Below are 25265 nucleotides of genomic sequence, written 5' to 3'. Positions count from 1 at the left end.
CCCCCGGGGTCCCCGATCCCCCCGCCCGCGGGAGGCTCCCCGGCGCTCCGGGACACCCTCAGCACACTGACCGACGCTAAATCCCACTCCGGATGACAGCCCTGGTGCTCACAACACAGCCGTGCTCCTTCGGGTCAGCATTTAGCGTAAATGGTTGACGCTTCACCAGATGATTACACCCGTCAGCCAGGAGGAAGCACTTAGCACAATTACTACGCTTATGCAATACTTTACTGCATTTTACAAGGCAGCATCTAGAATTCGAGCAGAGGCTACTCCTGGCATGGGCCCAGCAGAGAAGATCTCTCCCAGCATCACCAGTTCCCACCTCCCCTTGTGTCACATCCCGTCACCTGCACCTTGTTCAGGAGCCACCGCCTGCAGCCTCACCCAGTCCAGCTCCAGGTAGTGCCCCTCCCGGCTGCAGGGATCAAAACATCCGCTCAGAAAAACCAACCAAACATCCCAGAGCATGAAAGGCATCCTCCCAGCTTCTCTTCTTTTTTTTTTTTTTTTTGGTAGCTACTACAAGTGCTTTGCACCCCCGTGCCTTCAGCTGGGCAGGTTGCTACAGGCTGCTGACATTGGCTCCTGAAGACAGAGACTATGTGACGGATCTGAGAGGTGCTGCGGTTCATTCTGGCGCTACGTGCCGCCAGGCAGTAAAGAAATTGGCCCCTAAAAAAATAATAAAAAGCTTTAATGTCTTACAGTAAACCAATAATTGCACAGTATAAATAACTAACACGGCCAAATTCAAATAAATAACACATGGTTCAACACGCTTCTCTGTTCAAAAGCAAACTACAGCCTCAGGGAAGGGGGTTTGTCTTGTCTTGACCCAGCGCTCCATGTCCCAAATCATTATTGAATCTGTAGCACTCTACAGCTTCGCTTGAGAAGTCATCACTCAGGTATGAGCCTCAGTCTTCAGAGTCCGGACCACAGTGGCCAGAGGCAGTTGGGTAAACACCAAGCGAGCAGACAGCAAGGATGGCTCATCGCCTCACAGCTCGGCTGCTGGGAGAGGCGGAACCCCCTCTGGCTCGCAGCCCTTCCCAGTGAGGTTTGCTCCCCAGCCAGCTGTTTCTCATCTGCTGTGTGTTTAAAACATTCTGCTTAATAAAATAACACTTGATCTCACACTGTGGATCAGCCCTGTATTTACCTGTGAATCCTCACAGCAGCCTGTGAGGTAGATGAGCATTGCCCCACACTTCACAGATAGGTGTGAAACAAACCCAAAAGCAGAAACAAAGGTCCCCACTGAAGCTGCAAAACATGACATTGCCAGGGCTAGAATGAAATTGCAGGATATCTGGAGGTCCAGGCCCACATTCATTTCATTCTGGCTCATTTTTAATGGCTAACACTGCCCTACAGTTTACAGGCCTCCTTGCAAGTCCCCACTAAACACCTAGAAAAGATTTACTAATGCCAGCTAGATCGGAGGAGCCGTGGCTGGGAGAGGCACAGTGGACAGGGACACATCCAGCGCTGGAGATGGCTGGGCAACTGTGGCACTCGGAACAAGGAAGGGAGCATGGAAAGGGGGAAAATCTCATTGGGCAGACCCGGGCCCTCTACACGGCACCTGAGCAGCCCCCCCCCAGCTCACCATCCAGCTCAGCACCGGGGTCCGAAGCCTCCTTTGCATGAACGGCTCTGCGCGGGGCACTTGAGGGGTTCGAAGCGGACGCAGACAGTGTTGCTCCCGCCTGGGCATTACTCAATGGGCTTCACTCTTGCAACGAACAAGGCAGTGGCTTTCTTCAGGAACTCATCCCTGCTCATGGAGGTGCCAAGCTTCCTCTCCTGCAGCGCCCGGTCCATGGCCAGGGCCAGGCCATCTGGCCCCAGCTTAGAGCCTGCCTCCAGGTAGCGGCTGGGGAGAGAGAAGTTGCCGGTGCCCAGCGCATCCTCCAGTGCCCGCAGCACGGCCTGGCAGACCCTCCCGTCAGCGGCACCGGAGCCGCCGTCCAGGACGCCAAAGAGCGCATCTGCCTTGGCCGCGAACTCCAGCAGCACGAAGCAGGTGAGGACACCGTAGCGGAAGACATCGAAAGGCACGGCCTCGTGGTCACGGCAGCGCACTCGCCCCAGCAGCGCCGCCGCCGCCTCCGCCGGTGCTCCCCCGTGCTGGCAGATGCGCCGCAGCAGCTCGCTGTACAGCCGCCCGTCCACGCCCGCCTTCCGCCGCCGGCCGCCGGCGCCCAGCACCTCGTAGGCCGCGCCGGCGTTGCTGTCGAAGGCCGTCCTGTCGCGACACGGCACAAACACAGAGACAGACGGGCCGCCTCGTCCCCCGCCCGCCCCGAACTACAGCTCCCGGCGTGCCCCGGGCACCCGCCCGCCGGCGCGGGGCGGCCGCGGGGCACGCCGGGAGCTGTAGTCCGCCGCCCGCCCGCCCGCCGCCGCCGCCGCCCGCACCTGTGGGAGTGGTGAGCCAGGCGCACGTACCACAGCGCCCGGGCCAGGCGCTGCGGCGGCCCCGGGAGCTCCGCGGCGGCCTCGCCTGCCGCACCGGGGCTGCCCAGCACCAGCCGCTCGAAGTAGTCGGCCAGGAAGGAGACGGGCTCCTCGGGCCTCGCCTCCAGCACCTTCAGCAGCGCCTCCCGCACCATGGCGGTGACGCCGGCCCGCAGCAGGAACTCCGCCTCGCTCTCCAGCCCGCCGGCCGCCGCGCGAGCCGGCTCCGCCAGCCCGCTGCCCGCCGCCGGGGCCGGGGCCGGGGCCGGGGCGGCGGCCGCCCGCCGCTTCTCGTACGCCGCCATCTTGGCTGCGGGCGGCGAAGGCCGGTTGCGGAAGTGCCCGCGCCGCCATCTTGCACACTGGCAGCCAATCGGCGGGCGGGAAAGCAGGCGAGCGCGCCGCCCATTGGGCGAGGCGGCGGGCCGCCATCTCGCGTGTGGGCAAAGGAGCCGCCCTGGCAGCCGTAGCGGGGCGGGGCGCCCCGGCCGCCATGGCTACTCCGGGCGGGTGCCCCGCCCTTAGCAACGGGGCGCGCGGCGAGCGCCGCCCGGTGGCCAGCGCCGCCGCCGGGACCTCCCGCAGCCCCGGAGCCGGTGGGGGGCCGCAGGGCCCGGCCGAAAGGACACTTGGGCAGGGTTCAAAGAGAAACGAGCCTTTATTGGAGCACCCCGCCCCGCACGCCGAGGCCTCGCTCTCCTCCGCCCGCGCCCAGGGGATGTAGACGTACGCAGACGCAGACACACGCAGGCAGCCCCCCCAGGGCTGCTTCCGACTCCTCTGTCGTGACAGAGGCTCGGCCGACGCTCTCCCGCCCATCCGCGTGGGTGCCGGGAGCCCCCGAGGGCCGGACCCACCCCAGTGCCCAGCACCGGCCGGGCGTGATCCAGCCCCGGGAGGGTCCCCATCCCCATGCCCATCCCCATCCCTGTCCCCCCAGTCACTGAGGATCCCTCTGCTTGTCTCCCTTCCAGCCTTCCCGTCCCGCAGGCAGCCCCGAGGCTCTCTTTTCTCCCACAGGACTCGTGGGTGAGCTCCTCCAAGCAGCGGGCTACCTGCCCGGGAGCCAAGCGGTTCCCAGCGTGGCCTGTCCCCTGGGAAGCCCCTCAGCATCCCCGGCAGCAGCAGCCTCAGGCAGGGACAAAGTTTTCAAAAGCAGCAGCTCCTCGGAGGTCTCTGGGTCCCAGAGCACTTGTCCTGGGGTGGGGGCTGCTCTTCTCTCAGGTCTCACAGCAGCATCCCGCACCCCACCAGCTCCACTGGTCCCCGCCGCGATCCATCGGTTGCTCGTCGTCCCAGGGGCTGGGCAAGGCCAGGAGCAGAAGGGGCGACAGCAGGGACTCGTCTGGAGGGCTGTGGGCATCTGTAGGCAGTTCCCACCCCTAGGGCAGCTCGTACTGAGATCTGAATCGTTTCCACAGGCGATGAGACATGATGCTGGTCACGATCAGGCCCAACAGCGAGACTGTTGTCCCCATGGCGATGGCAGGGCCCGTGCTGAACGACTCTGCAAAGACATGAGAAGGACCTGTAATTGCACGCAGACTCTGCCCACACCAGCAAATAGCAAGGGGTGGGCGTAGCACCCCCCAGCACCAACACTAACACCCCCCAGCACGGCACTAACACAACTTGGTGGAGCCCAAGCCCAAGTAATGGGGGGTACAGGAGAGGGAGCTGCAGACCACCACTCACCATCCAAGACCATCAGCTGCAGACTGACCACCTGGGAGCGGTGGCCGAGCAGGACACACTGGTAGTGGCCCTGGTGCTGGGGCTCGGCGTGGTCCAGCCGCAGCGTGGAGCTGCTGCCCACCGCCTCCTCCCGGTACTGCGAGAGGGCCGCGGGGGTCCGCAGCCAGCGGACGGTGGCATTCCCGGTGCACCGTGCATGGCACTCGATGCGCAGGGCCCTGCCCCGCGTCCCGTTGGGAGGCAGCGACCAGATCCGCAGTGTGCAGGGGGGCACTGTCCCCACGGATGGCCCTGTCCCCTTTTCTGTCGAAGGAGACCCCCAGCTGATGCCGTCCACAGCCGTCCCCTGCATTTCAGCCGGGGGGCTCGTGGTGGTGGAGCCAGGGAGCGTGGTGGTGGCTGAACATGCCGTGGGACTGCCTGCGACAAGGTCCTGGGGAGCAAGGCCCTCTGTGGAAGGGGGTTTGGTGGCAGCAGCCGGCTCCAGGATGGTATCAGCATCAGGCTCCCGCGGTGTGGTGGCCAGGGCTGTGGTGGGATCATGTGTGGGGACACTTGGCTCTGGGGGCAGCGCTGTGGTGGTCAGAGGTCCGGCTGTGCTGGGGGTCCTTGTCATAGTCACTACTGTCCAGGGGCTCGCCGCGGAGGTGGCCATGGCCACCGGCTGCTCCGTCACAGCTGTGAACACAGTGCATCATGGCAGTCTCACCATGGCTCAGAGCTGGGATGAGGCCTCTCTGGCAGACATTATCCCCTTGGGGTGACAGCCCCCTCCGTCCACGCCGCCCGACAGCCCCCTCCTCCTCCACCCCACAAACACAACCGTCCCGGGCAGGGAGAAGCAGCGAGCGGGAACAAACCGGCACCCCTAGCACAGCAGCGGGGTCAGGGACAAGGATGGGAAATTTGCAGAGCGGTGCAGAAATGGGGGCTGTTCCCATTCCAGCAAAGCTATTTCAAGCAGTGCAGGGCGATGGGGGGTCAGCTCCAGTGGACGGGGCAGCATGTGAACCCAGGTCCCCAGCTCCCACACTGGCACTCACCCCCAGCGCTCACGGCCACAGATGCCACCCGGGTGAAGGTCTCCTGCCCGATGCTCAGTGTCACCTTGCACTTGAACTCCACCCCTTCTCCCACCTGCTCCCCAGCCACCAGCAGCGTGGACACGATGTCAGACAGCTCCTCATCAGGGTCCGTGACATCAAAGTCTGGCTGCTCCAACACTTGGTCCCCCCGGTACCAGGTGAGGACCAGCCCCATGAGCGGGTATGCCTGCCGGGCCGAGCAGCGCAGTCTGGCGGGCTGCCCCGGCTCCAGGGCATGGGGGTCTGTCTCCAGCTGCAGCGTGTCCGGGAGGGCTGAGAGAGGAATTGCAGCATCAAGTGGTGATTTTTGGCACCGAAGCCCAGGAGGGAGCCGGCTGCCTCAGGGACCAGGACTTTGCCAGGGAGGCGGCGAGGGACGGGCTGGGGAATACTTACCGTAGACCTTCAGGTTGACAGCGTGCTGGTAGTGCTGCCCATGGCATGTGCCCTGGCAGACCTTGGTGCCCTCCATGGCGACCACGGCACTGCTGACATGCAGGATGCTGTGGGTGGGGAAGGAGGTGATGCTCCCCAGGTTGGTGTCCAGTCCTTTCCACTGCACCGTGCCCCCCACGCAGGCCAGGGAGCAGTTCAGCTGCACTGAGCCCCCGTACCGCACCACCGGCTCCCGCGGCGTCACCACCAGCTTGTCAGCAGGTCGCCCTGGGTGGAGGAAGGAGGAAACCGCGGAGTTTAGGGAAGGGGACAGACAATCACCAGAGGCCAGTTCCTTACAAGGCAAACGGGACGCTGGTTCCCCTGTTTGCTGAGAAGTGGATGGTCACGCTCAGGCACTGCATAAGCTCCATCCCCATCACCACAGCAGCGGCACTGCTCATTAGCGACAGCTCGTTAGGGGCAGCCAAGGCATCTCCCGCAGTGCTGCTGTCCCAGGGCAACTGTTCTCTGTCACCAGGCATCGGGAGTGTCGCGGAGCCAACGTGCCCGTGGTGACTGCCAGCCTGGGTCTGCTCCGTCGCAGGCATTGCCACTTGATCCGTCTCGGTTTACCACTGAGATTTTCCAGCCATTTTTGGGGGAAACGAGCCCAAGCACCCCCCCCACCCCCCAGTTCTCATCCTTCACCAGCACTGCTGCTGTTCTGGCAGCGGGACAGCGGACCCATGCCAGGCACATGCTGTCGCTTGCACGGCGGCACACTCCGCGGCTCAGCGCCAGGCTGCAGCGCCGAGACGAGGAGGGCTGTAGCAGCGACACACGTGGGACATGGCGGCTGTCGAGGCTCAGCAACGGGGAGACCCTGGGGCCGCGTTGGCCCGCGGCGCCATGCGGCAAAGCAGAGAGAGCAGCGGGCAGGGCCGGGCAGCACGGCGGGTTAAGGATCAGGACGGCTCTTGGCCCCCGTGGCACTCACCGCTGCAGCCCCACAGCAAGCTGAGGAGGAGGAGGAGGAGAGGATCCAGCTCCATTGCTCACAGAGCCAGCGGCGGGGCAGGGCAGCAGCAAGGGCTGGTTTTCCTTCCTTCCCTCCTTCCAGGGAGCGAACGCCACCAGCTGGGGCTGTCTCCTTCTGGCCGCCAGCCCTGTCCTCAGCCCTTCTTAAGCTCTGTAGGAACCGCCCCCGCAAGCACCAGCCCTGGGGCCTCCATGACTTTCCAGCCAGAGGGGTATTTCCAGAGGGAGGTTTCTGATTTTCTTCCAAGTTCAACTCTTGCACAACACCCGGCTCCGCAGCTGAGGGCTGTGCCAGCAGCCCCAAACCTGGGAGACCCCTTGGCCCAAAGGGTCCCTGTGTGGCTGCAGGGGCCCCCATCAACCCCACTGGGCAGCCCCGTGCAGGCGCCTGCACCCCACGACACAGCCAAGATCCCATCCCTTCCCCGATTCTCACCGGGCTCCACTGTTTCCCACCCAGAGCTCCTGGCAAAGCAGCCCTTTTCATGCCCCAAACACCAACAGCTGAAATGAACCATCATGGGACTGGCTGGGGACGTCTGTCTATGAGAGGGGCTGTCTCAGACCCCTGCCCCAAAAGTGGGGCCAGGGCCCATGTTCAGCATCACTGGAGAGCACAGCTGCCTGCAGCTGGCATGCAGGGCGGAGGGAGGGGAGCCCCCAGCTGCAGCATCTGCCCAATGCACATCCCACCGGGACCCCTGTGGGAACGCAGCCTTGGGAGTGGGCAGCCCCTGTTGCAGCCTGGGCAGTGGCATGAGTTGCACTCAGGAGGAACCTGGACCAAAGCCCCAACTGTTCCAAAACATGGGTTTGGAAAGGTGCATCCCCAGGGCAGAGGGAGGAGGTGTCCAGCCCCAGGCTTGGGTGCTGCTCAGCATGGCTGCAAACAGCATTTATTCCCAGAACAGGGTGTTTTCAAGGATGAAAGGAGGCGTTCCTGGGAGGGTTGGTTTTATGGTATAGATGGAGAAAGTGTTGCCACATGGAAGATGTTGATTACCCCACGTTATCTAGCCCCAAGGCCCTGGCACAGCCTCAGTGACTGTCCTCTGTCTCATGGCAGGTCTGGCATCACTTCCTCGCTCCTACCCAGCTCCCCGGGAAGAGACGGACCTGGTTGTGCCCCATCCTGTCCCGCCGGACTGGGGCCGAGGCCGGGGAAGGTGCTGAAGGACCGAGGGAGGGGACATGCCCAGCCCTGCACCTCCTGTCACAGAAGGTCGCGCAGGACCTGGCCATTTCCCATCCGGGAACTCTCCGGAGAGGCAGCTCCGGGCACTGGGCGCGTCGTGCATCCTTTCGGGAGGCCAGGTAATTAATCCTCTGATGGTCCGGGAGGCCTCAGAGCAAGGGAAGTGCTCTGTAAACAGCCACCATCAAATATGCACATTCAGCCAATGCCGGGTGATTAATGGCTCTGGAGTTTTTGTTCCTTCCATCCTGTGTTAACAGAGCCACTTCCCGGAGTTTCCAGCAGCCACGGAGCCCCCGGCCCAGCCCTGGTGTGGGACAAGCCACAGCCAGGGCTGCTTCCCATGCCGGCTGGGCTCTTCCCAGCAGCGAGCTCGGGACACCCGAGGATGCACACGCGGTGCCAGGGTTTCGCCTCCCGCTCCTGCAGCCCAGATCTGTAGCACCCACTCAATGCATGAGGCCACCTCGCCGGACCCTCTGTGGGTGATGGGCAAGCGAAGATCCTGGGTGAGCCCCGGGAGGGAACGGTCAGGGCTGCACAGGCTGCACACCCTCAGTGGCGTGCAGACAGGGTAAGCATCAAGCGATGGGTTACTTCATGAGGGGAAGGATTGCTTTCTAATGTCACCAAGTAAGAGTTCAAAGAAGGGAAATACTGTCCTCATGGACCATGCTCGCTGCTACAGGATTTGGGGGCAGGAGGGGCAAAACACAGACAGTTACAAAAAAAAAAAAATTATCCAAGCTCTGGAAGATGCCCTTGGCTGGGGTCTGGTGCAGCTTTCTGCTGGGGCTCCTGCAACAACAGACCGACACCGACAGGTCCTGGGAGGATCAGTCCTGACCTTTTGGTGCCCACCGGCTGCCAGGTCTATGCATAGTGCCAGGGGCTGCGGAGCTGCACAGCCTCTGCCTGTGAGCCAGGGGCAAAGTGGCCGTGGCCATCAGGGACCGGACTCGGGCATTCCCGTGAGAGGCAGCTCTCTGTGAGCCCTCGGCATCACACCCCAAGCCCCGGGCACCCCTCAATATGACCCTTCAGGTGAGAAAAGAAAGTCATAAATCAGCGTCCAAACCAGAGCTGAGCACTTACAGAGCAGACCTTCTTTTAAAAAGAAGATTTCCCAGACTGGTCATCAGGAGATTAATAGTTACCAGAAAGTCCCGCACCTCGTGATGCACTTCCTCCAGTTCAGGGCTTGCAGAGCACTTGACGCCATGGGAGCTGCCCTGGCCTCTGCTGCGCGGGCGGACGGGCAACACAGATCATGGAAGAAATCAGTTATGGAAACCTGATAATACTCCAATTCCACAAGGGTCAGCTCTAACGGCACGGTTATCAAGCCAGGGGAGAGGTCAGGAGACTCATCCAAGCTCAGAGTAATGAGACAGTGGGCCCCCAAGGCAGCTTGCGCAGGTTTGGCCCCGAGCTCCCCCTTGCCTCCCTTGCAGTGACCCACCACGGTTCCCGACCCACCACCAGCTCGGGGTTTCTCCTTTAACAGGCTCAGAGGACCTTCCCTCCATCCCAGAGGCACGTACAGGCAGCTCCCCCTGCCCTGGACATGGAAAGGTTGCAGATCAACAGGTTGCAGACACAGGGGGCAAAGAGCAAGCTGAGGCACTGGGGCAGTTTTCCACCCAACAGGAAACCTCTTGGGTCAGAGCAAAGGGAACGACAGTTTTCAAGAATCAGAATTCCAAGCATCTTTCCTGGACGCCAATCATGCTTCCTCCTAAAGGGCAGGAGGAGGGGGCTCTTGCTGGGCAACTCTAGGTCCAGAGGCATTTCTCAGGAAGCAAAACAGGTCAGTGGGGAGAGACAAACTGCAGAGAGACGAGCACTGGCCCCCAGCACAGGATACCCCCGCGCCGCCACCGGCAGCGCCGCAGCCCCTCGGGCCAGGGTGTAGCCCTGGCCTGTCATCACCGGCACTCGCTAACGCCCGATACCAGTGCCGCCCAAATGACCACCACGCCGAGGAGAGGACAGCCAACGCTGCACTGTATTGAAATGCCTCCCCTTTTTCTCGAGATGCAAAACGAGACAAGCTAAGGGTTCTTTCTCCAATAAAGGTGGAAAAAAATAAAAATAAGCTCAAGTCCAGAGGAAATAAATACAAAAGGCAACATATTGTATAATAGATGGCTTGTGTTTCCAGCTCATTACAGGATATCGGTCATCAAACACCAGTTCCCATCCAAGAGCTGACTTCCAGACATGTTTATACTTCTTGTGATTACATTGTTCACTTAGTACCATCCTCAAACACCAAAAGAAGTGTTTAAGTAAGTAAGATAAGATCTAGATTAAGCCTGGCTGGAAACGAAGACAATAGAATCTGGGCTGCTAAAAACCAGCCCCAGGCCGAGGCTCCAGTGGGGAGGTGGGAGCTGGGGACCCGGTGTGGGGCCCTGCTCCACCACCTCGGGGCAGGGGGGGCCAGGGGCAGGCAGCCCTGTCTCAACTCACACAAACCCGCCAGCAAGTCTTTGCCTGCCAAAGGTGACAGCTACGGCACTGGCCCACTACACGCAACAGACCACACTCGCTCCTCCAGAGCGTTTTGCTGCTCCTTACTTAGCCTGGTATTTTAAATGTTGCCTTGTACAAACTGCCCGAAAACTGCTTCCTCTTGCACAAGCACTCGGCCCCCATTCAGTAGGGTGAGCAATGGGATCAGGGCTCAAAACATTTTATGCCTAAGCACCGGAGAAGTTCAAACTGTTAAGGTAGTGCTATTTTAACACTCCACTGGAAAGCTGGATAGCTATTTTAGGATCAAGGATGCATGTGAATTGTTTCCAAGTACTTTTTGCTCTAGATTACTTTCCTTTTAAGGAATTGGTAGAAATAACTCAAGAACTTGTGCCCATTCGCGACAGGTTGATTTACAAGGCCCGATGCATGGTCTCTTTTAAGAACCTCTTCAGCACGATTTACAAGGGTCGAGATGTACTGGGCAGAAGTGCAGCGCAGGCTTGGAAAGCTGTCTTGTAACACAGGTGGGGGAGAAGGATGAGGACAGAGAACTTCAACACAACAGGAAAGCAGCAGTTTAATAAATAATCCATCGGAGGGAGAGATTAGCCAGTTCTAAACACAACCTGAACTAAAATAAATACATTTCATTGTTAGCTTAAAAAAAAAAGAGATACAGAAATGCACGCAATAGTAAACTTTGAGAGCGCAGAAGTGCTGCTGTTCTTCAGTGAACATGGGCTTGCCACATGCCCACACTTTTTAAAGATAATCCAAGATGTTAGCAGCCATTCAAGTGCAGAGAAAAGAATAAAAACCAGCGAAGTAAGAAGTTACTATTTTGCAAAATTAATGGCAAAAGACAAAGCAATGATTTAACACAGGTTTTTTAATGCGACAGGATCTGCTTAAACTCACTTGAACTGCTGCCATTAATACTGGAACTGCAGAAGAAGGGCAATTAAGCCAATTTTTGCCTTATGTTTGGGGCATTGCTGTTACCAACCCGAACTATAAGTCACTGCAGACAAATTCTGGGAATACTGATGTTAAACAGCCAGGCTCAGGCACTACACAGCAGATCAAGGGGATTTTAAGAAAAGGCTCTTTTAAAAAAGTTGCATTTTCATATAAAGTAACAAAAATTGGCAAAACTAGCTGAATGCTCCGTACAGGTTTTCCAGTCTCCATGTGGGACGCTGCAGAATTACCAGCCCTTCAGAATGAGACATTCTTCATTCAGGTCCAGTAATTTCAGCTCCGGCTTGGCCCAAGTCCTCCTCTGTCACTTAAAGGCAGAACGGTGGATGGGTCACATCCCTATGCTGATGGGGAGGGGAGGTACCTGGGGCTGAGGCCCCCACCCAACCAGGTGAGAGGAACTCCAAAACCGTGGAAGGGAATCCCTGTCTGCTCCCAGCACCAGGAACAAGCGATACCTCTGGGGAGGGCGAGCAGCCCTGCCCCACAGAGAGCCCCCCTTCCCAGGGCAGGTCCACGTGCTGCGGGCATCCAGGCTTGGGGCTACACAAGGTCCCAGGGCCAGCCCCCGCACCAGTGAGAGGCCCCCGTGCCGGTGCAGCGAGGGGCCGATGTACAAGTCGCCTTTACGCTGATAACAGCGCCCGCAGCGTACCCTCCACTGGTGCAGCTGCCCGACGCCGTACCCCCCCGGCAGCTGAAGAAACCTCCGCCACGGTGGAGCCTTTCACACAGCCACGCTGCAGCCTGCCGATGCGGCAGTAACCTGTGGTGTTGCCTGGCCCGAAGCTCAGGGGCTGACAAAGCAACCCAAACACTCCAGGTCCACTACTCATGAGCCAGAGGATGTCGGCATCGCTGGAAACTCAGGTATCGCATCATGATGGATGGGGACCGAGGGGGGAAGCTCGCCCAGATAGTTCTGCTGTCTGAAGGGAAGAAGCCGAGATGCCACAGGCAGCAGCGGCAGTGAGAGGGAACGGGACTAGAAACACAGTGGTTTCAATAAACTATTCAATAAAGGAACGGACTTTTAAAAATATATCTCTATATACTTTATATCATATAAATTATGCTCGTCTTTTTGTAACATTCTGCAATATTCTACCTGTGAAGCTCTGAGTGCCTCAGTGTGAATGAGGTAACGATCTGGTGTTTTGTTTCACTTCATTTGTGTGTGAGGGACAAACCTACTTCAGTTCATTTCAATACAGTGTAAATAAATGAATCGCCAGATGTACTTGGTAAAGCTCCAGTCTAAAAAAAGGCATTTTTATGAGCGATACAGACCTGGGATTGCTGTCTGGAAGTTTAAGTGACTGCATTTCCTTCAGGAAAGATGCTTGCTGTGCACGCACAGTACAGATCATCCCAATAACGTTTGGGAATTTGGAGTATCACCACAATGAGCCTGGGACAACTGGAGTCACCGCAGGTCACTGAGACTTTCTGCTAGCTCTGTTCTCCAGTCCTGCAATTAGATCCGCATCAGGAAACTCTCAGAGTCCGAGGTGGCTGCCCTCTGCACAGACAATTATCTGCTCTTACAGTTCTGATTACAGGATCTGGGTACCAGGCTAGATTAATGCAAAACAAACTGTGAATTATTTCACTTAAATGTCCACCTCCAATAACTAACTGGTCCAGAAAATTGGTAAACAGACATTATATTATTAGTTCAGCCCAGCCTAGGCAGGCAGTGGTTCCAAGCTATTAATATCTGACAGGCGTTTAAGAGACCTACACGAAATTGCAGCTCTTGATTTGTCCAAAGCCAACATTAACCAGCCTTCACTCTGACAAGCACACAGAAGAGGTCAGACAGTGAATACACCCTCGAGCTCATGTCCCCTCACACTCCCAGAGCAGGGTGAGCTGTATTGCCAGGGCCAAGCAGGGGATGGACAGTGCTCTCCCCTGCTTGTGCCAGTTCTGGGTCAGGGACTAAGCTCTCCAGGGTCATCCAGTTGGTGTTTTCGATTAAACCCAGATGCAAACGGCATTTGCAGTCACTGCTGCACAGGCACAGCATCAGCCACGATTACCCATTTGCAAAGACCCAAGACATTAGGTGACAGCGCTCCCTCCCTTTTGGCCTTTCTCCCCTAGGTTACCTGTCGCAAACCTACAGAGAAGGGATCCCAGCCAGAGAATGGCAGCTGTTGCACATACCCTGCTCTGAGACAGGACTATTTTTGGCCACTGTATCCTCAATTCCCTTAACAACTAATTGCTTAAGTGTTCCCAGTTTGGTCTTTACTTCCCCAGCAATTGCTCAATGCCATTACTTCTGATCTTACTCAAATGAGAACAATTGTTTCCTGCCCTCTGCCATATCTCTGTGTATCTATAAACAACCAAGCATTCCCTATACGTTTGTCTCAGCTTCTTTCACAACACTCAAGTTCAAGTATCTGCTGCTCTCTCTAAACAGAGCTGAACCCTGCAGCAGAGGTTGCAGTTCCATTTTTCAACACAACAAAAGCCTTCACAGCAGGCTCAGAAATGCTACACGGAATCCAACCCTCTAAGTTCAAATCAATTGCAATCATCACCATCAGGATCTTCTGGACTGAGAAAAAACAAGCTACAGTCATTATCTGGTTTTAATATCAGATGGCAAGAGCTTGGGGAAAAATCAACATGCTTTATAAAAGTGCTCAAGATAAACAGCTATTTCTTTGACCTTTCTCTCAGGAAACCATGCTTTATCAAAGTGCTTAGCAGAGCTTAGTTGTTTCTCCAGCCTCTCAGAGAACTGTATTTTCTAAACAACCCTTACAGTTCCAGAAAAAGATTTCTGAAAAATCCTTCTACCTACTACCTATGGAGGTAGCAACAGACGAATGTTACATCACTGTAACAAAAAGAGAAAAAACAAACAGAAATACAAATGTTGTTGACCATCTAAGCATTTGTAATTCATGTAGTTGCCCTTCTCTCATCTGCCCCTTGTGTCAGTTGCAACTTTACTTCTTAATTTTTCTTGTCTTCATCAGAACATTAAGTCAGTAGATTTTTTGTCTAAGTTTCACTTGGGCCAGAACATGCAAATTCATCAGATCCTCAAGCAGCGCAGATCCGCTCACAGCTGACTACACTATCTGTTCCTCACACATGCACACGCTTTTTCCTTGGTGTACTATCACAGCACAGGCTGCACATACTGCACAAGACAGCTGTCAAGCCTCTCTCTGGGCCGAGGTTAGCCAACCGAGTTGTGATGGGATCAGGAGCAAGTACCAATTATATAAGGGGATGGGGCACGTAACAGATGCCTTGTTTTATTCTGGCTGGCAACTCAGTTAGTTCACGTTAGAACAAAGACAATGCTAGCTCCTTAATTTTTCACTGGCGAGTCGAGTATTTGGCAGGTCACACCATGAAGTTCAGTATTCATGTACAAGGGCAGGTTTGCTTTAAAGAACTATCCCTTCATGTGGAGCAGTTCAGTATCTCCCCTTTCCATCAGCACCAGATGATACAATTCCCTTTTTGCACCAGCTGGGTGTATTTGGCTTGAAGGGAAACCCTGTCCCTTCTCATTAGCTGATAGTGGTACAGACTGTTACGTCATTTCTTCTCTCCCCCCACCCTCTCTCCCCAAACTCCCACTGGCTAAGTCCATCCTTGATCTGGAGTTGAGATGCAAGCCAGGTCCTTCTCTCCCAACCTCATACGCTGCTGTCCTCGAGCAGGGGCTCCTTGCCATCTGATCCTCCGGCCTGCGGGCTGTGGGTATGGGTCTGGGCTCCGTTACTGTGCTTCTTGTGGCTGCCTGATCTCAGTGCAAGGTTGTGTTCCGGAATGAACAAGGCCACCAGGAGTGACAGCAGGACAGAACAAGCCCCAAACAGGAACGGAGGCCCTGGGATAATGCTGCTCTGTAGGGAGAAACAGAGGAATGATTAACACTCAAGTGCAAGGACAGAAGCAGCCCAGCAAACGGAATGATAAAGCTGAATAGGTTACCTCATCTGTAGGGTTGGCCATGTTGGGTTTGGAGGCCTTACCCAAAGTTTCCACCTCAGCCATTTCATTCAGCTCCACGTGGAAGAGATAGAAGACAAAGCCATAGAGCGCTGGCCCCAGGCCGTTACACAGACCCCGAATTCCAGTGATCATCCCCTGTACCACACCTGGGGACAGAGCGAGGAAAGGAAGGTATGCCTCCAGCTTTCTGAAGAAACTTGTTTTCCTCAAGGATGCTTACATATTTAAAGACAGGATCAAACATTCAGATCTGGATTGACACCCACTCTACAGATGAAGTGGTTAGCTGGTGATTAGCTTTGCTCTGTATCAAGTTTTACAAAAATCAGTAATGCTGGACTTGCTGCTTTGGAGAATAAAATGAGCATGGGCACATCAAGCAACAATTTCCAGCTGAACTGGAATTTAAGACAGCCAAGTCTGAGGATTCAGGGTCGAACCGTGCAGCAGGCAAATTATTAAGCAGCAGTCTTCTCTCTACCTCAAAGGCAACACTGAACACCTACATGCATAACTTAAGAACTCCCTCCCAAAGCATCAGCTATGGTCAAAGAGACAAGAGTGTCAATACTACTAAGAATAAAATGACACTCCATAGCTGGCACTGACGTTCCTGCCCACCTCTCCACCACCAATGCTGAGAATTCAAATGTGCGTCAGCTCAAGCACCTGCTGGGAGGAACTCACCCATTACACAAAACCCCAAGTGACTCACCCTGTTGGTCAGGGTCTGCGTTCCTGGACACCATGGCACTGATGGCTGGGAAAGTGATGCTAGACATGGCAGCCACAGCTCCTGCTGCCCACATCATCCTTGGAGAGAAAGAGGCAGCAGTTAGGAGGCAAATTGCCAAGGGCCAGCCGCAGACCAGCACCGCGGCAGGGCAGCATTTCCCTCTGCCAGGGGACAGGGAGCTGCCACAGAGCCACCGCAGGGAGAAACCTGCTGACGCCAGGAGACAAGCATGGGCAAACTCTTACCAAGGCTGTGATCCGAAGCCATACCAGGCAAGCTGCAGGATCTGGAAGCCCAGTCCCAACAGGATGGTGTTTTTATTTCCTATCGAACGCATGAGAATTCCCAACACTACTGTCTGGAAAGAAAAGCAGGTGCTTTCAAAGTGCGTGCAAAGAAAGATGACAGCACTGGAAGACAAAAGGATGGGAATCTGAGGGAACTTGTGCTCCTGTGAGACTGGCTATCATGCACATGCACTCCTCCACTCTCATAATATCATTAGAAACCAGCACGTCCCTGTCCATGGCAGAGCACAATCTATGGAGCTTCACAGAGCAACACAGAGCCACCCCACAGTTTACCAGAGTTTGTTGTATTCAGCAAACAGCTACATTCAAAAGGTAAGAAAGCAGGACCACAGGTAGCCACTCATGGGTCCAATGATGTCTGTGTGGCCGCAGGGATTCTGACAACTCACCAGCCCCAGTTACCAGAAATTTTGGACATTCTTATAACCAGACTGCTGGAGCCAAGTCAGAAATGGCTTCTCACCTGAGCCAGTATAGAGAGAATTCCAACCACACCAATAAAGGCTGCCACAGTCTCTGAGGAAAAACCAATGACCTGTGAAAACACCAAAGAGGGACTTTTCAGGCAAGAGTTTTGCACCATACAAGAAAAGCCACTCCATCAGTGTCACTAATGTTTACCGACATTGCTTATCAGGTACTTAAACATTAATCAACCACACCTTCCACTACCTCCCTGCTGCCACAGGAATAAAATGTAAGATTTTCCTCTGGCTGAAGAAACAACTTCAAATCATTGGGCTCACCTTAAATGCCTGAAAGTGGCATGGACAGGATAGACAGGCAAATCACCAGCAAGAAGCCAAGCAAGAGTCCTGGCAATGCCTACAGAGTGGTCACCAGGCTCCCACATTTTTTAGGAAGTCACTATTTCTTGTAACTTCAACTTTACTAAGCTATTGACCAAGATGAGCTTCCTCAGGACATGCACCTAAGATAATATTTGTAGGCTGGGATTTCCTGCATTCAGAGCCTTCCCTCGTCACAAGAGACTAACCTGTCGCAGGTACAGGAAAAAGCTGGAGTACTGGCCGGCTTCAGGAAGGTAGGAGAGAAAGACGGTGATACAGATGAGCAGCACTGTAGAATCCTGACCCACTTTCCGCAAGGACTGTAGGGAAGGGGAGTGGGGAATGAAAATAATTTTTTTAAAAAAGGAGTTAATATAATTAAATATTCTCCAGGTACAAAGACAGCAAATCCAAGTGCTTAAGTCACCATCTTGTATCTAAGAAGTGAATGCTTGAATGAAACCAGACCAGCATTTCAGAGGAAGATACAAACACTGCCACAACACACCAGACCAGTTGTACAATTGCATCAACTTACACCCTAGAATGAGGAATTTTTACCTTTCAGTTTCTCAGATTTATAGTCAAGTGCTTTTGATCAGAATTGTTTTTTCCTCAGACAGCCAAAATAATCTTCCTAGCAAGCAAAGGTGAGGTGAAATGGTGCAAAGCTCATCATCACTAGCAACGGTCCTGAGAAGCCAGGAATACAAAAGACTTCTCCTGACACAGTACTATTACCAAGTAATGGAATTTACATTCCACCAACTGGCACATTTCCACCAAGAGATGCTCTTGCTTCAGGATATCTGGAGATGCTTTTAGATGGTTTGTAGCTATATGAAATCAGTTAGAAGCTGCTAGACAGCTTTAGATATGTGTAGTCTGCCATCAGTTGAACACTGTACCTTCAATGGTGTTAATCTAAACCTCGCATCCTTCACCTTTTGTGGAATGCATCTTCCTTTTGAGAGAAATTAGCAGAACTAAAGCAAATATAGGCATTACCAGCATGCAGAAAAACATCAGCAAGATTACTTACAGCAAATGGGTCTGCTTGTTCCCAAGAGATTGGAGCTCCCCAAGAGACCGGGCGCATCTCTTCTGGCAGAGACTCTGGCACAGCCAGCAGGATGAAACCAATATCCAGCAAAGCAACACCTGAAGCTAGCACAACCACCAACGTATCACCGTAGGCTTGGGAAAGGTATGCACCAATTGCTGGGCTTGTGACCAGACTAGCAGCAAACGTGGCTGACACCTGGAAGCATAAAACATTAATACAGCCTCTTCTTCCTAGAGCCTATTTTCTCCTCCAGAGTAACCCAAGGATACTAGTTTTGCCATCTTTGATGGAGATAATCCAGGTGAACAGGGACTCCTGTAGACAGAAAGATGACATGTTCTCTTGGTGCGATCTACGCTAAGTTCTAGAAAAAGGAAATTAAAGCTATCCTAACAATTTACATACGATACTGCCAGTAGCCCTATAGAAAGGGCCCTATCACAGGCTACTTGTATGGATGCCAGCATCACAGCCTGCCCCCTTTCCCGGTGCAAAGAAGCTCACAGACCAGGCTGATTTAAAGGATAAGCAACAATACTGCTGGTACTCAGATCACATAGAAATTAGCCCTCTCCCTCGCTGCTAAATCATGAACAGAAGAAGAACAGGGAGAGTGTGTTATTAGTGAAGCACGTATCATCTTTTCACTGCTACTGTCTTCAGGCCTCAATAAATCTCCCACCCTAATTTTATATCTCTCCTACCTGCAAAGCCCCAAATATTTCTTTCAAGAGACAAGCCAGTTATTCAGCTCCTTACCAAGCCATACGCCGTGCTGCGTTCATGCTCCTGTGTGATATCGGCAACGTAGGCAAAAATCACGGAAAAAGTGACAGCAAAGACTCCAGACATGGAAATGACAGCAAAATACCACCTGAAACAGGCATTGCCAAAGGCAGAGTTAGAGAGCAACTGCATGGCTGCTGAATTAGAACCTCTCCCTTATTCTTCCTTCAGTCCATCCTACTTCATTGCACCAGAAAGTGCGCAGGAACATCGAGCTTCAGTCTGGTGACCCATGGAGTTTAATCACTTATTTTCCCCACACAGGAAGGAAACATCAACATGCCCTAATAGTGACAACGCAGCTGTCAGAATAGGTACCAGGAGAGGAAAGACAGACTCTTTCTTCCTGACACAGAACCCTCCAGTAGAACCAGACAAGTAAATTACTCTCCAGGCTGAGCATCCTTCTCCACTGGACAGGCCCTTCCATCTCATCTTCAAATGCAACACCCACAAAACCCCCACAGTTCAGTCTCGCACTCATTCCTCTCCTCAGAACCCCCCGGTTATAACAAGAGTAAACTCACCATGGACTGATCTTCATAAGGGGAATTGGCGCACACGTGAAGAAGACAGTGAGAAGGAGGAAGGATTTCCTGCCCCAGACATCAGAGAGAGCACCAATCAGTGGGGCACTTAGAAAAGAAAGCAGACCCTAAGAAAGACAGACAGGGGGACAGAGAGAAATCCCTCAGTCAAATTCTGATTGTCAATAGTAAGAACTTTTGACAACATTATCTAAAGATAAAAATACAAGGAGGCAATCCATTCCTATTTTCTACAAGCAGGCAATATTACCAAAACAGAACAGTTTGTTAAACTGCTCACATCCTTTTAGGGAGGGGAAAAAAAAAAAAAAAAAAAAATTCAACCAGCTAGGTGCTGCTAAACACTCCAGTTATTTCCCATTCTCTACAACTGCTCAGCCTGCAGCTGTGGTCTTCCCAGGCACGCCTGTGCAGCAGGGAGTTGCCCTGCCAGTACCTAAAAAGATGTTGGCACAGCTCCATCACATTAACATCTGCTGCAGTTCTAGGGAAGGCTTTCTCTTTTAGATGGAGACAAGACAGGCCCGATAAGATGGCAAGGCCATTAAGCACAAATAAAATTGTTCAATGCCTTTCAACATCTTTCAAACCCAAGACAGGCAGGGAAGAGCCCTTAAGTATATATGGGAGTGCTCAACTCACATTGAAGCAAACCTCTCTAGGGCCATCTTCTGAGATCCTCTTGACAGAGCCAGGGCCTAACAATCTGTTTTGCCACACTCCCAAGTCAGAACACATGGCTACTGGTTGTTTGCTATAGTTGCCTCCAATTCTGCCCTGGGAATGCTGGTCTAGTCCAAACTCGCCATGCCAACTTACTGTGCCACAGCACACTCCCCCACCTTCTGTCTCGGGAGAGCCCACTAAGGCCCACTTAGTTTCAACTTCTATTACTGATAAGTTCAGATGTCATTGATTTTTTATTTTGTTACACTCCAGAATACGGATATGGGGCTGATCTCATGCTGATTAGAATATTTTCAGCTGAAACACACAGCTGTTATAGCCCCAAACCCAGGCTGACAAGCAGCACATTGTTAATATTGCTCAGTAAAATCAACTACACGAGCCACCCGATGTCCATGCTCTGTCAATTCTTCATTTTGCATTAGGTTTGCCAGTAGCACCCCAAACTGAAATATGAACATTTATCTGTCAAATACTGGCTGACATCAGCAAATGACACATATTATAATGGCTTGCCACTTCTTGCACTGATCGCAGATTCAAATGAAAGGCTAGAAGGAATATTCCTTACCTTGACTCCATGAATCAGGCCATTCATCAAGAATGTATGCTGAGGAAAAGTCTGGTGTAACACCTAGGAAAAAAAAAAAGATTGGGTCAAAAATATGCACGGCACGTTAGACTTCAATGTGAGCTGGCATACCACTACCAGAAAATGCATTTAAAAACCTGAGAATTCTTCCTGAAGTTGTCAAATCAGAAGTTTACAGCTCCTTAACTAAAGGCAAATATCCAAGATGAGACTTCAAGTTTCTTTAATAAAGCTATCCCTCTGCACTTAACTTTATTGTGAAGTTGCCTTTGCTGCCTGTGTTAATCATAACTCAGGCAAGTCCTGAATGAGTTACTGGTGGGCTCTCCTAGAATGAGCATGACTTGGTGTAGCAAGTAATTGCCAGGAAATTGTCTCTGTGCTTTGACACCCCAGACAACGATGGTGGTAGTTCAACACAAATCTCTTTTATCCCTAAATAAGTCAGTGTAGGATAAATGGTGCAGTCTTCAGGTAAAAAGTCAAAGATTTGCTCAGCTTTCTTTCATTAAGCTCCCAAGTGCACTTTTTTTTTTTTTAATACCTAGGGGGAAAAAAGGCAACAAATTACAGTAAACTACCAGTAAATTCTACTAATTTCAGGTCAGGTCTTTCACTCCTGCTTTCTTGAAATCCTCCAAAAGCTTTCATAAATCTAACTCGTGCTTTGCTCCAAGTTAAGCTACAATAATTAAGAAAATAATTGCCCAACTCCACAAAAAATTACTATAGCTCCAGCTTTTTCAGGTACAAACCATTACATCTCGGTTTCTACTTCCTATACTCCAAAGGCCTATGTTAAGATCTTTACTCTCACCAACACAAGGTGAACTCCAGTCTACAAGAGCCAGTATTGTTCTCAGGGAGACTTACTCACCGTTAGCATCGGCGTGGTCAGCAGCCCCCAGGCAAAGAACTCCAGGAAAATAACCACCACGGCATGGTACACGCTGGGCTCTCCAATCCCCTGTCGCTGCAAAACAGAGGTCCATAAGTAAAAAAATACATGTATCCTGACCTGCAATAGATCCGAGATCTGTGGTTTGGATGCTGAAATGTCAGCTCTGACCTAAGCCATTCCCAAGGCCATTCAGTGCTGTCTAGCGCAGGTGAGCTTGTGCTACATCATCTCTCCGTCCAGTGTCTACCAACACATGCCTCTCCTACAAAGCTGATTGTTCTCAAATTTTTTTATCCAAGAACTAATATCTTTGACACCACTATGCTTTCTCTGAACGTGACCAAACTTATCATCCTTTCAATCTTCGCCTCAGGGACCTGGAAATGAAACATCTCAATTCTCTGCATATTTTGACAACAGCATCTGCAACACCCCAGAGAAGCCTCTGGGAGTTTGGGAAGGCAATTTTTCTCCTCAGCACCAACTCCATCTACCCAGCATGGTGGGAAAGGCACCATCCTTAGATCAGCTGTTAAAAAACCCCCATGCTTCAAGGCCTTGCTGATCTTTCTTTCCGTAAAGACTTCTCATGGCATTTTCAGGGTAGCATTTGTTCTCTCTCTTTTCCAAGTGCCAAGTCTCAGCTGCTAGTCCAGGAGGTTTTCTCCTGCCACACAGGACACACCTGCAAAGTCACAAGCTCACAGGGAAAACAAATAGCAGGAATGGGAGGAAAGCACACAAGTTTCCACTGAATTACATCAGGGAACCGCACAGGCCAAACATTTAGTAGCACAGTGTGCTGTTCCACAGGAACCCATTTCTTGTATTACCAAACCACATGATCTGAACTCACCAAGAAGTGTAGTCTAGCCCTGATACATTATTAATAAAACCACCTGAAATGTCTGCAATCCCAGCAATTTAGACAGCTTCCAGCAGCTTGAAGAGTATCCAGAAGTTAAAAAAACTTCCATCAGCTGCACAAATCTCACATCCAGAGGGATACTCGATTTGCTACGGGAAACCTCAAATCCACGAGCATTTCTCTAGGCCAACAGAATGGACTTTTGTATTAATTTCCTTGCAGCTGACTAACATTTCTACACTGTGCTCTTGAAATACAAATCATTTAATGGACCAGACGAAAGATGTATCTGTATCAGTATCCTGCCTCCAGCATTCACTACTGACAGATTCTCAGGGACAGGAATTCAAGAAACTTGGCACGTGAAGAACAATCTTTTACCCAGTCGCATCCTCCCAGGATTTGACAGAGTAATACTGCATTTCAGATAACTAATACAGCTGTAAATTGTTTGAACTATGAGAGAAGGCAGCAAGAGACGTTATTCTGCTGAAATGTTGTTCACAGAATCTAGTAAAACTGTCTCCCGCAGACAGGCGAAGTCTGCTTAAAAAACAAATCAACAGCATCAACACAAGAGGCACCCTACCCGCAGGGGACATGGTCATTAAAAGAAGTCAGCTGTATTGCACACAAATGAGATAATGTTTTGCAGCAGAGGAAGAAGCCCCAAGGCAGCACGAAGCCAGTAATTAAGAGTACAGCTATCGTTACCCACCTTGCTCCACAGATCAGCCCTCTCCTCTTCCTTCCATCATCCCTCTTTACACTCTTGAGCAGTTAAAACATTTCTACCACATGACTGCAACAAAATTAACAGCCAATCTCTCCTTACAGAGTACGTCCAGATCTAACCTGTTCACAGCTTAACGTCACTCCTTCCACTTATCAACTGTCTTACTGCATTAGAGTCGTTAAACAATTTAGGATAGCCAATCTCCTTTGGTGTACATGGTCACCCCACCAAACCACTCCTCTAGAGGATGCACAGCTGCTACCGCAAAATACAAAGATGCCACAGAGAAAAAGTAAAAACACGCAAGAAGATACTAGGAGCCCATAGGGCAGGCCAGCGCCTCATGGCCAGCATGACTTTCTCTTGAGAGAGAAAGCCCAGAGGGAAAGAGCTTGCAACCATCTTAAGCTCAGGTGCGCCCACTTCACAGCTGTCTTTGTGCAGGCCTGAGCCTCGACAGCACGGTGGTTCTCCCACGGTAAAGAGCTCCTCTCGAAGGAGGTAAATGTTTTACAGCGATCTGAAGGAAGCCTGTCATCCTCAAAGCGAATACGAAATGTCAGTGTTGGCGGCTCACGACTAGTCAACACCTGCACCCGGTAAAAGAGGGAAACGGAGCAAGCAGCCGGTCTGGAGGAGGGCAGCCCCGCGCCCCGCAACGCGGGCCGGGCCCCGCTCTTCCGCGCAGCCCCAAGGCAGCGGGGCCGGCAGCAGCACCCCGGGCAGCCGCGGCGCGGCTCCAGCGCCGGGCACAGCGGCCGTGCCCCTACCTGGGGCTCGGCCCCCGGGAGCGGGGCAGACGGCGGAGGAGAGGCCTGGCCTCCCACCGGCCACCGGCGTCCGCCGCCTGCCCCAGGGCCCCTCACCGGCTCCCGCCCCCCTCAGCCAGCCCCCTCCCGCCCCCGGCCCGCCGTGCCCCACGCTCCCGGCCCCACAGGCCCCGCTCCGCGGCCCCGCGGCCGCTTCCGCCCCGCCGGGGGCCCTCGGCCCGGCGCCCAGCCCCGGCCCCCCGTTATTCCCCAGCCCGCCGCAGCGCGCCTCACGCTCCCGCCGGCCCCCCGCGCTCACGCCGGCCCCGTCCCGGATGACGATCTTCTTGGCCAGCAGGACGCTGCGGTTGAGCCGCTTCTTCTTCTTCTTCTCGCCGGTCATGGCGCCGCCGGGCCGCTGCCGTTCGCCGGCCTCCGCCGCTGCCCCATCCTCCCTGCGGCGGGCCGCGCCGCGCCGAGCCCGGGCCCGTACCCGGACCCGGACCCGCACCGGGCGGGGGAGCGCCGGGCCCGGGGCTGCCGGGCGCGGGGGCGGCGCCGCGGGGCGAGGGCGGCGGCCCGGCTGGCGACGGCGGCGGAGGGCGGCCCCGCCCGCAGGCCCCGCCCCGCGGCGCGGCCCAGCCCCGTCGCCCGGACGACGGCGCTGACGGGCACTTCCGGCGCTCTGCTCCGCGCCGCCGCTCCCTCGCGCCCCATTGGCCGCTCCGCCTCTTCCCGGCCTCTGATTGGCGGGGGGCGCGGGCGAGCGGCGCCGCGCGGCCTCTTCCGCCGGGCTGGGGGGGCGGGGCCAGGACGTCACGGCACCTGCCGGGGCGGCGCAAGGCACGACGGGAACGTGGTGGGCGGGGCCGCTCCGCGCCGGCAGGGGGCGGGGCATGCCGGGACGCGCCGGTCCTCGCCGGTCCTCCCCCGTCGCCCGCCGGGAGCGGGGGCCGCCCCGGGGGAGAGCGGCTGCTGCTCCGTCCCCTCATTAGCGACACCTGACCTGGCCCGGGGCGGCGCCAGCCAGATGGGCCGACACCGGCGGGACCGGGCGGCCCTGCCCCGTCTAGGGGACGCCGGTCGCAGCCTAAGGGGGGGAGGAGGAGGTGTGTGTCTTCTCCCCGGTACCGAGCAGCTGCTCCCGACCGGGCGTCGGCGCTTGGCGGGGACCGA

The 25265-nt window shown here is 54.2% G+C and overlaps 3 protein-coding genes across 5 annotated transcripts; all 3 read right to left on the bottom strand.

Moving 5' to 3' along the window:
* Positions 1 to 229: 229 nt before the first annotated feature.
* TPGS1 (tubulin polyglutamylase complex subunit 1) lies at positions 230 to 2783 on the bottom strand. Of its 3 annotated transcripts, none has more exons than XR_012651872.1 (3): positions 2431 to 2783; positions 1619 to 2257; positions 230 to 678 (listed from the first exon to the last, which is right to left on the bottom strand). XR_012651872.1 is itself a non-coding variant. In XM_075037436.1 (2 exons), exons 1-2 carry the CDS (start codon positions 2772 to 2774, stop codon positions 1726 to 1728), a joined length of 876 nt encoding a protein of 291 aa, XP_074893537.1. In that variant the 5' UTR covers positions 2775 to 2783; the 3' UTR covers positions 688 to 1725. The 3 variants fall into 3 exon arrangements, 1 of the variants encoding a protein (XP_074893537.1); XR_012651871.1 differs by lacking the exon at positions 230 to 678 and adding an exon at positions 688 to 1097; XM_075037436.1 differs by lacking the exon at positions 230 to 678 and having other exon boundaries at positions 688 to 2257.
* Positions 2784 to 3129: 346 nt separating this feature from the next.
* MADCAM1 (mucosal vascular addressin cell adhesion molecule 1) lies at positions 3130 to 6781 on the bottom strand. The gene is made up of 5 exons (XM_075037434.1): positions 6625 to 6781; positions 5646 to 5912; positions 5208 to 5522; positions 4165 to 4842; positions 3130 to 3976 (listed from the first exon to the last, which is right to left on the bottom strand). The coding sequence occupies exons 1-5, from the start codon at positions 6677 to 6679 to the stop codon at positions 3852 to 3854; spliced, it is 1440 nt and encodes a 479-aa protein (XP_074893535.1). The 5' UTR covers positions 6680 to 6781; the 3' UTR covers positions 3130 to 3851.
* Positions 6782 to 10896: 4115 nt separating this feature from the next.
* Positions 10897 to 24710, bottom strand: LOC142035556 (hippocampus abundant transcript 1 protein-like). The gene is made up of 12 exons (XM_075037704.1): positions 24409 to 24710; positions 21713 to 21808; positions 20815 to 20877; positions 19536 to 19663; positions 18982 to 19096; positions 18199 to 18417; positions 17363 to 17476; positions 16829 to 16900; positions 16300 to 16412; positions 16034 to 16131; positions 15298 to 15464; positions 10897 to 15209 (listed from the first exon to the last, which is right to left on the bottom strand). The coding sequence occupies exons 1-12, from the start codon at positions 24490 to 24492 to the stop codon at positions 15000 to 15002; spliced, it is 1479 nt and encodes a 492-aa protein (XP_074893805.1). The 5' UTR covers positions 24493 to 24710; the 3' UTR covers positions 10897 to 14999.
* Between the last annotated feature and the right edge of the window lie 555 nt (positions 24711 to 25265).

This window comes from Buteo buteo, chromosome 10 (genome assembly GCF_964188355.1).
Source record: "Buteo buteo chromosome 10, bButBut1.hap1.1, whole genome shotgun sequence".
Classification (NCBI taxonomy): domain Eukaryota; kingdom Metazoa; phylum Chordata; class Aves; order Accipitriformes; family Accipitridae; genus Buteo; species Buteo buteo.
The sequence above is the reverse complement of the archived record's forward strand: the minus strand, read 5'-3'. Positions and strand labels throughout refer to the sequence as shown.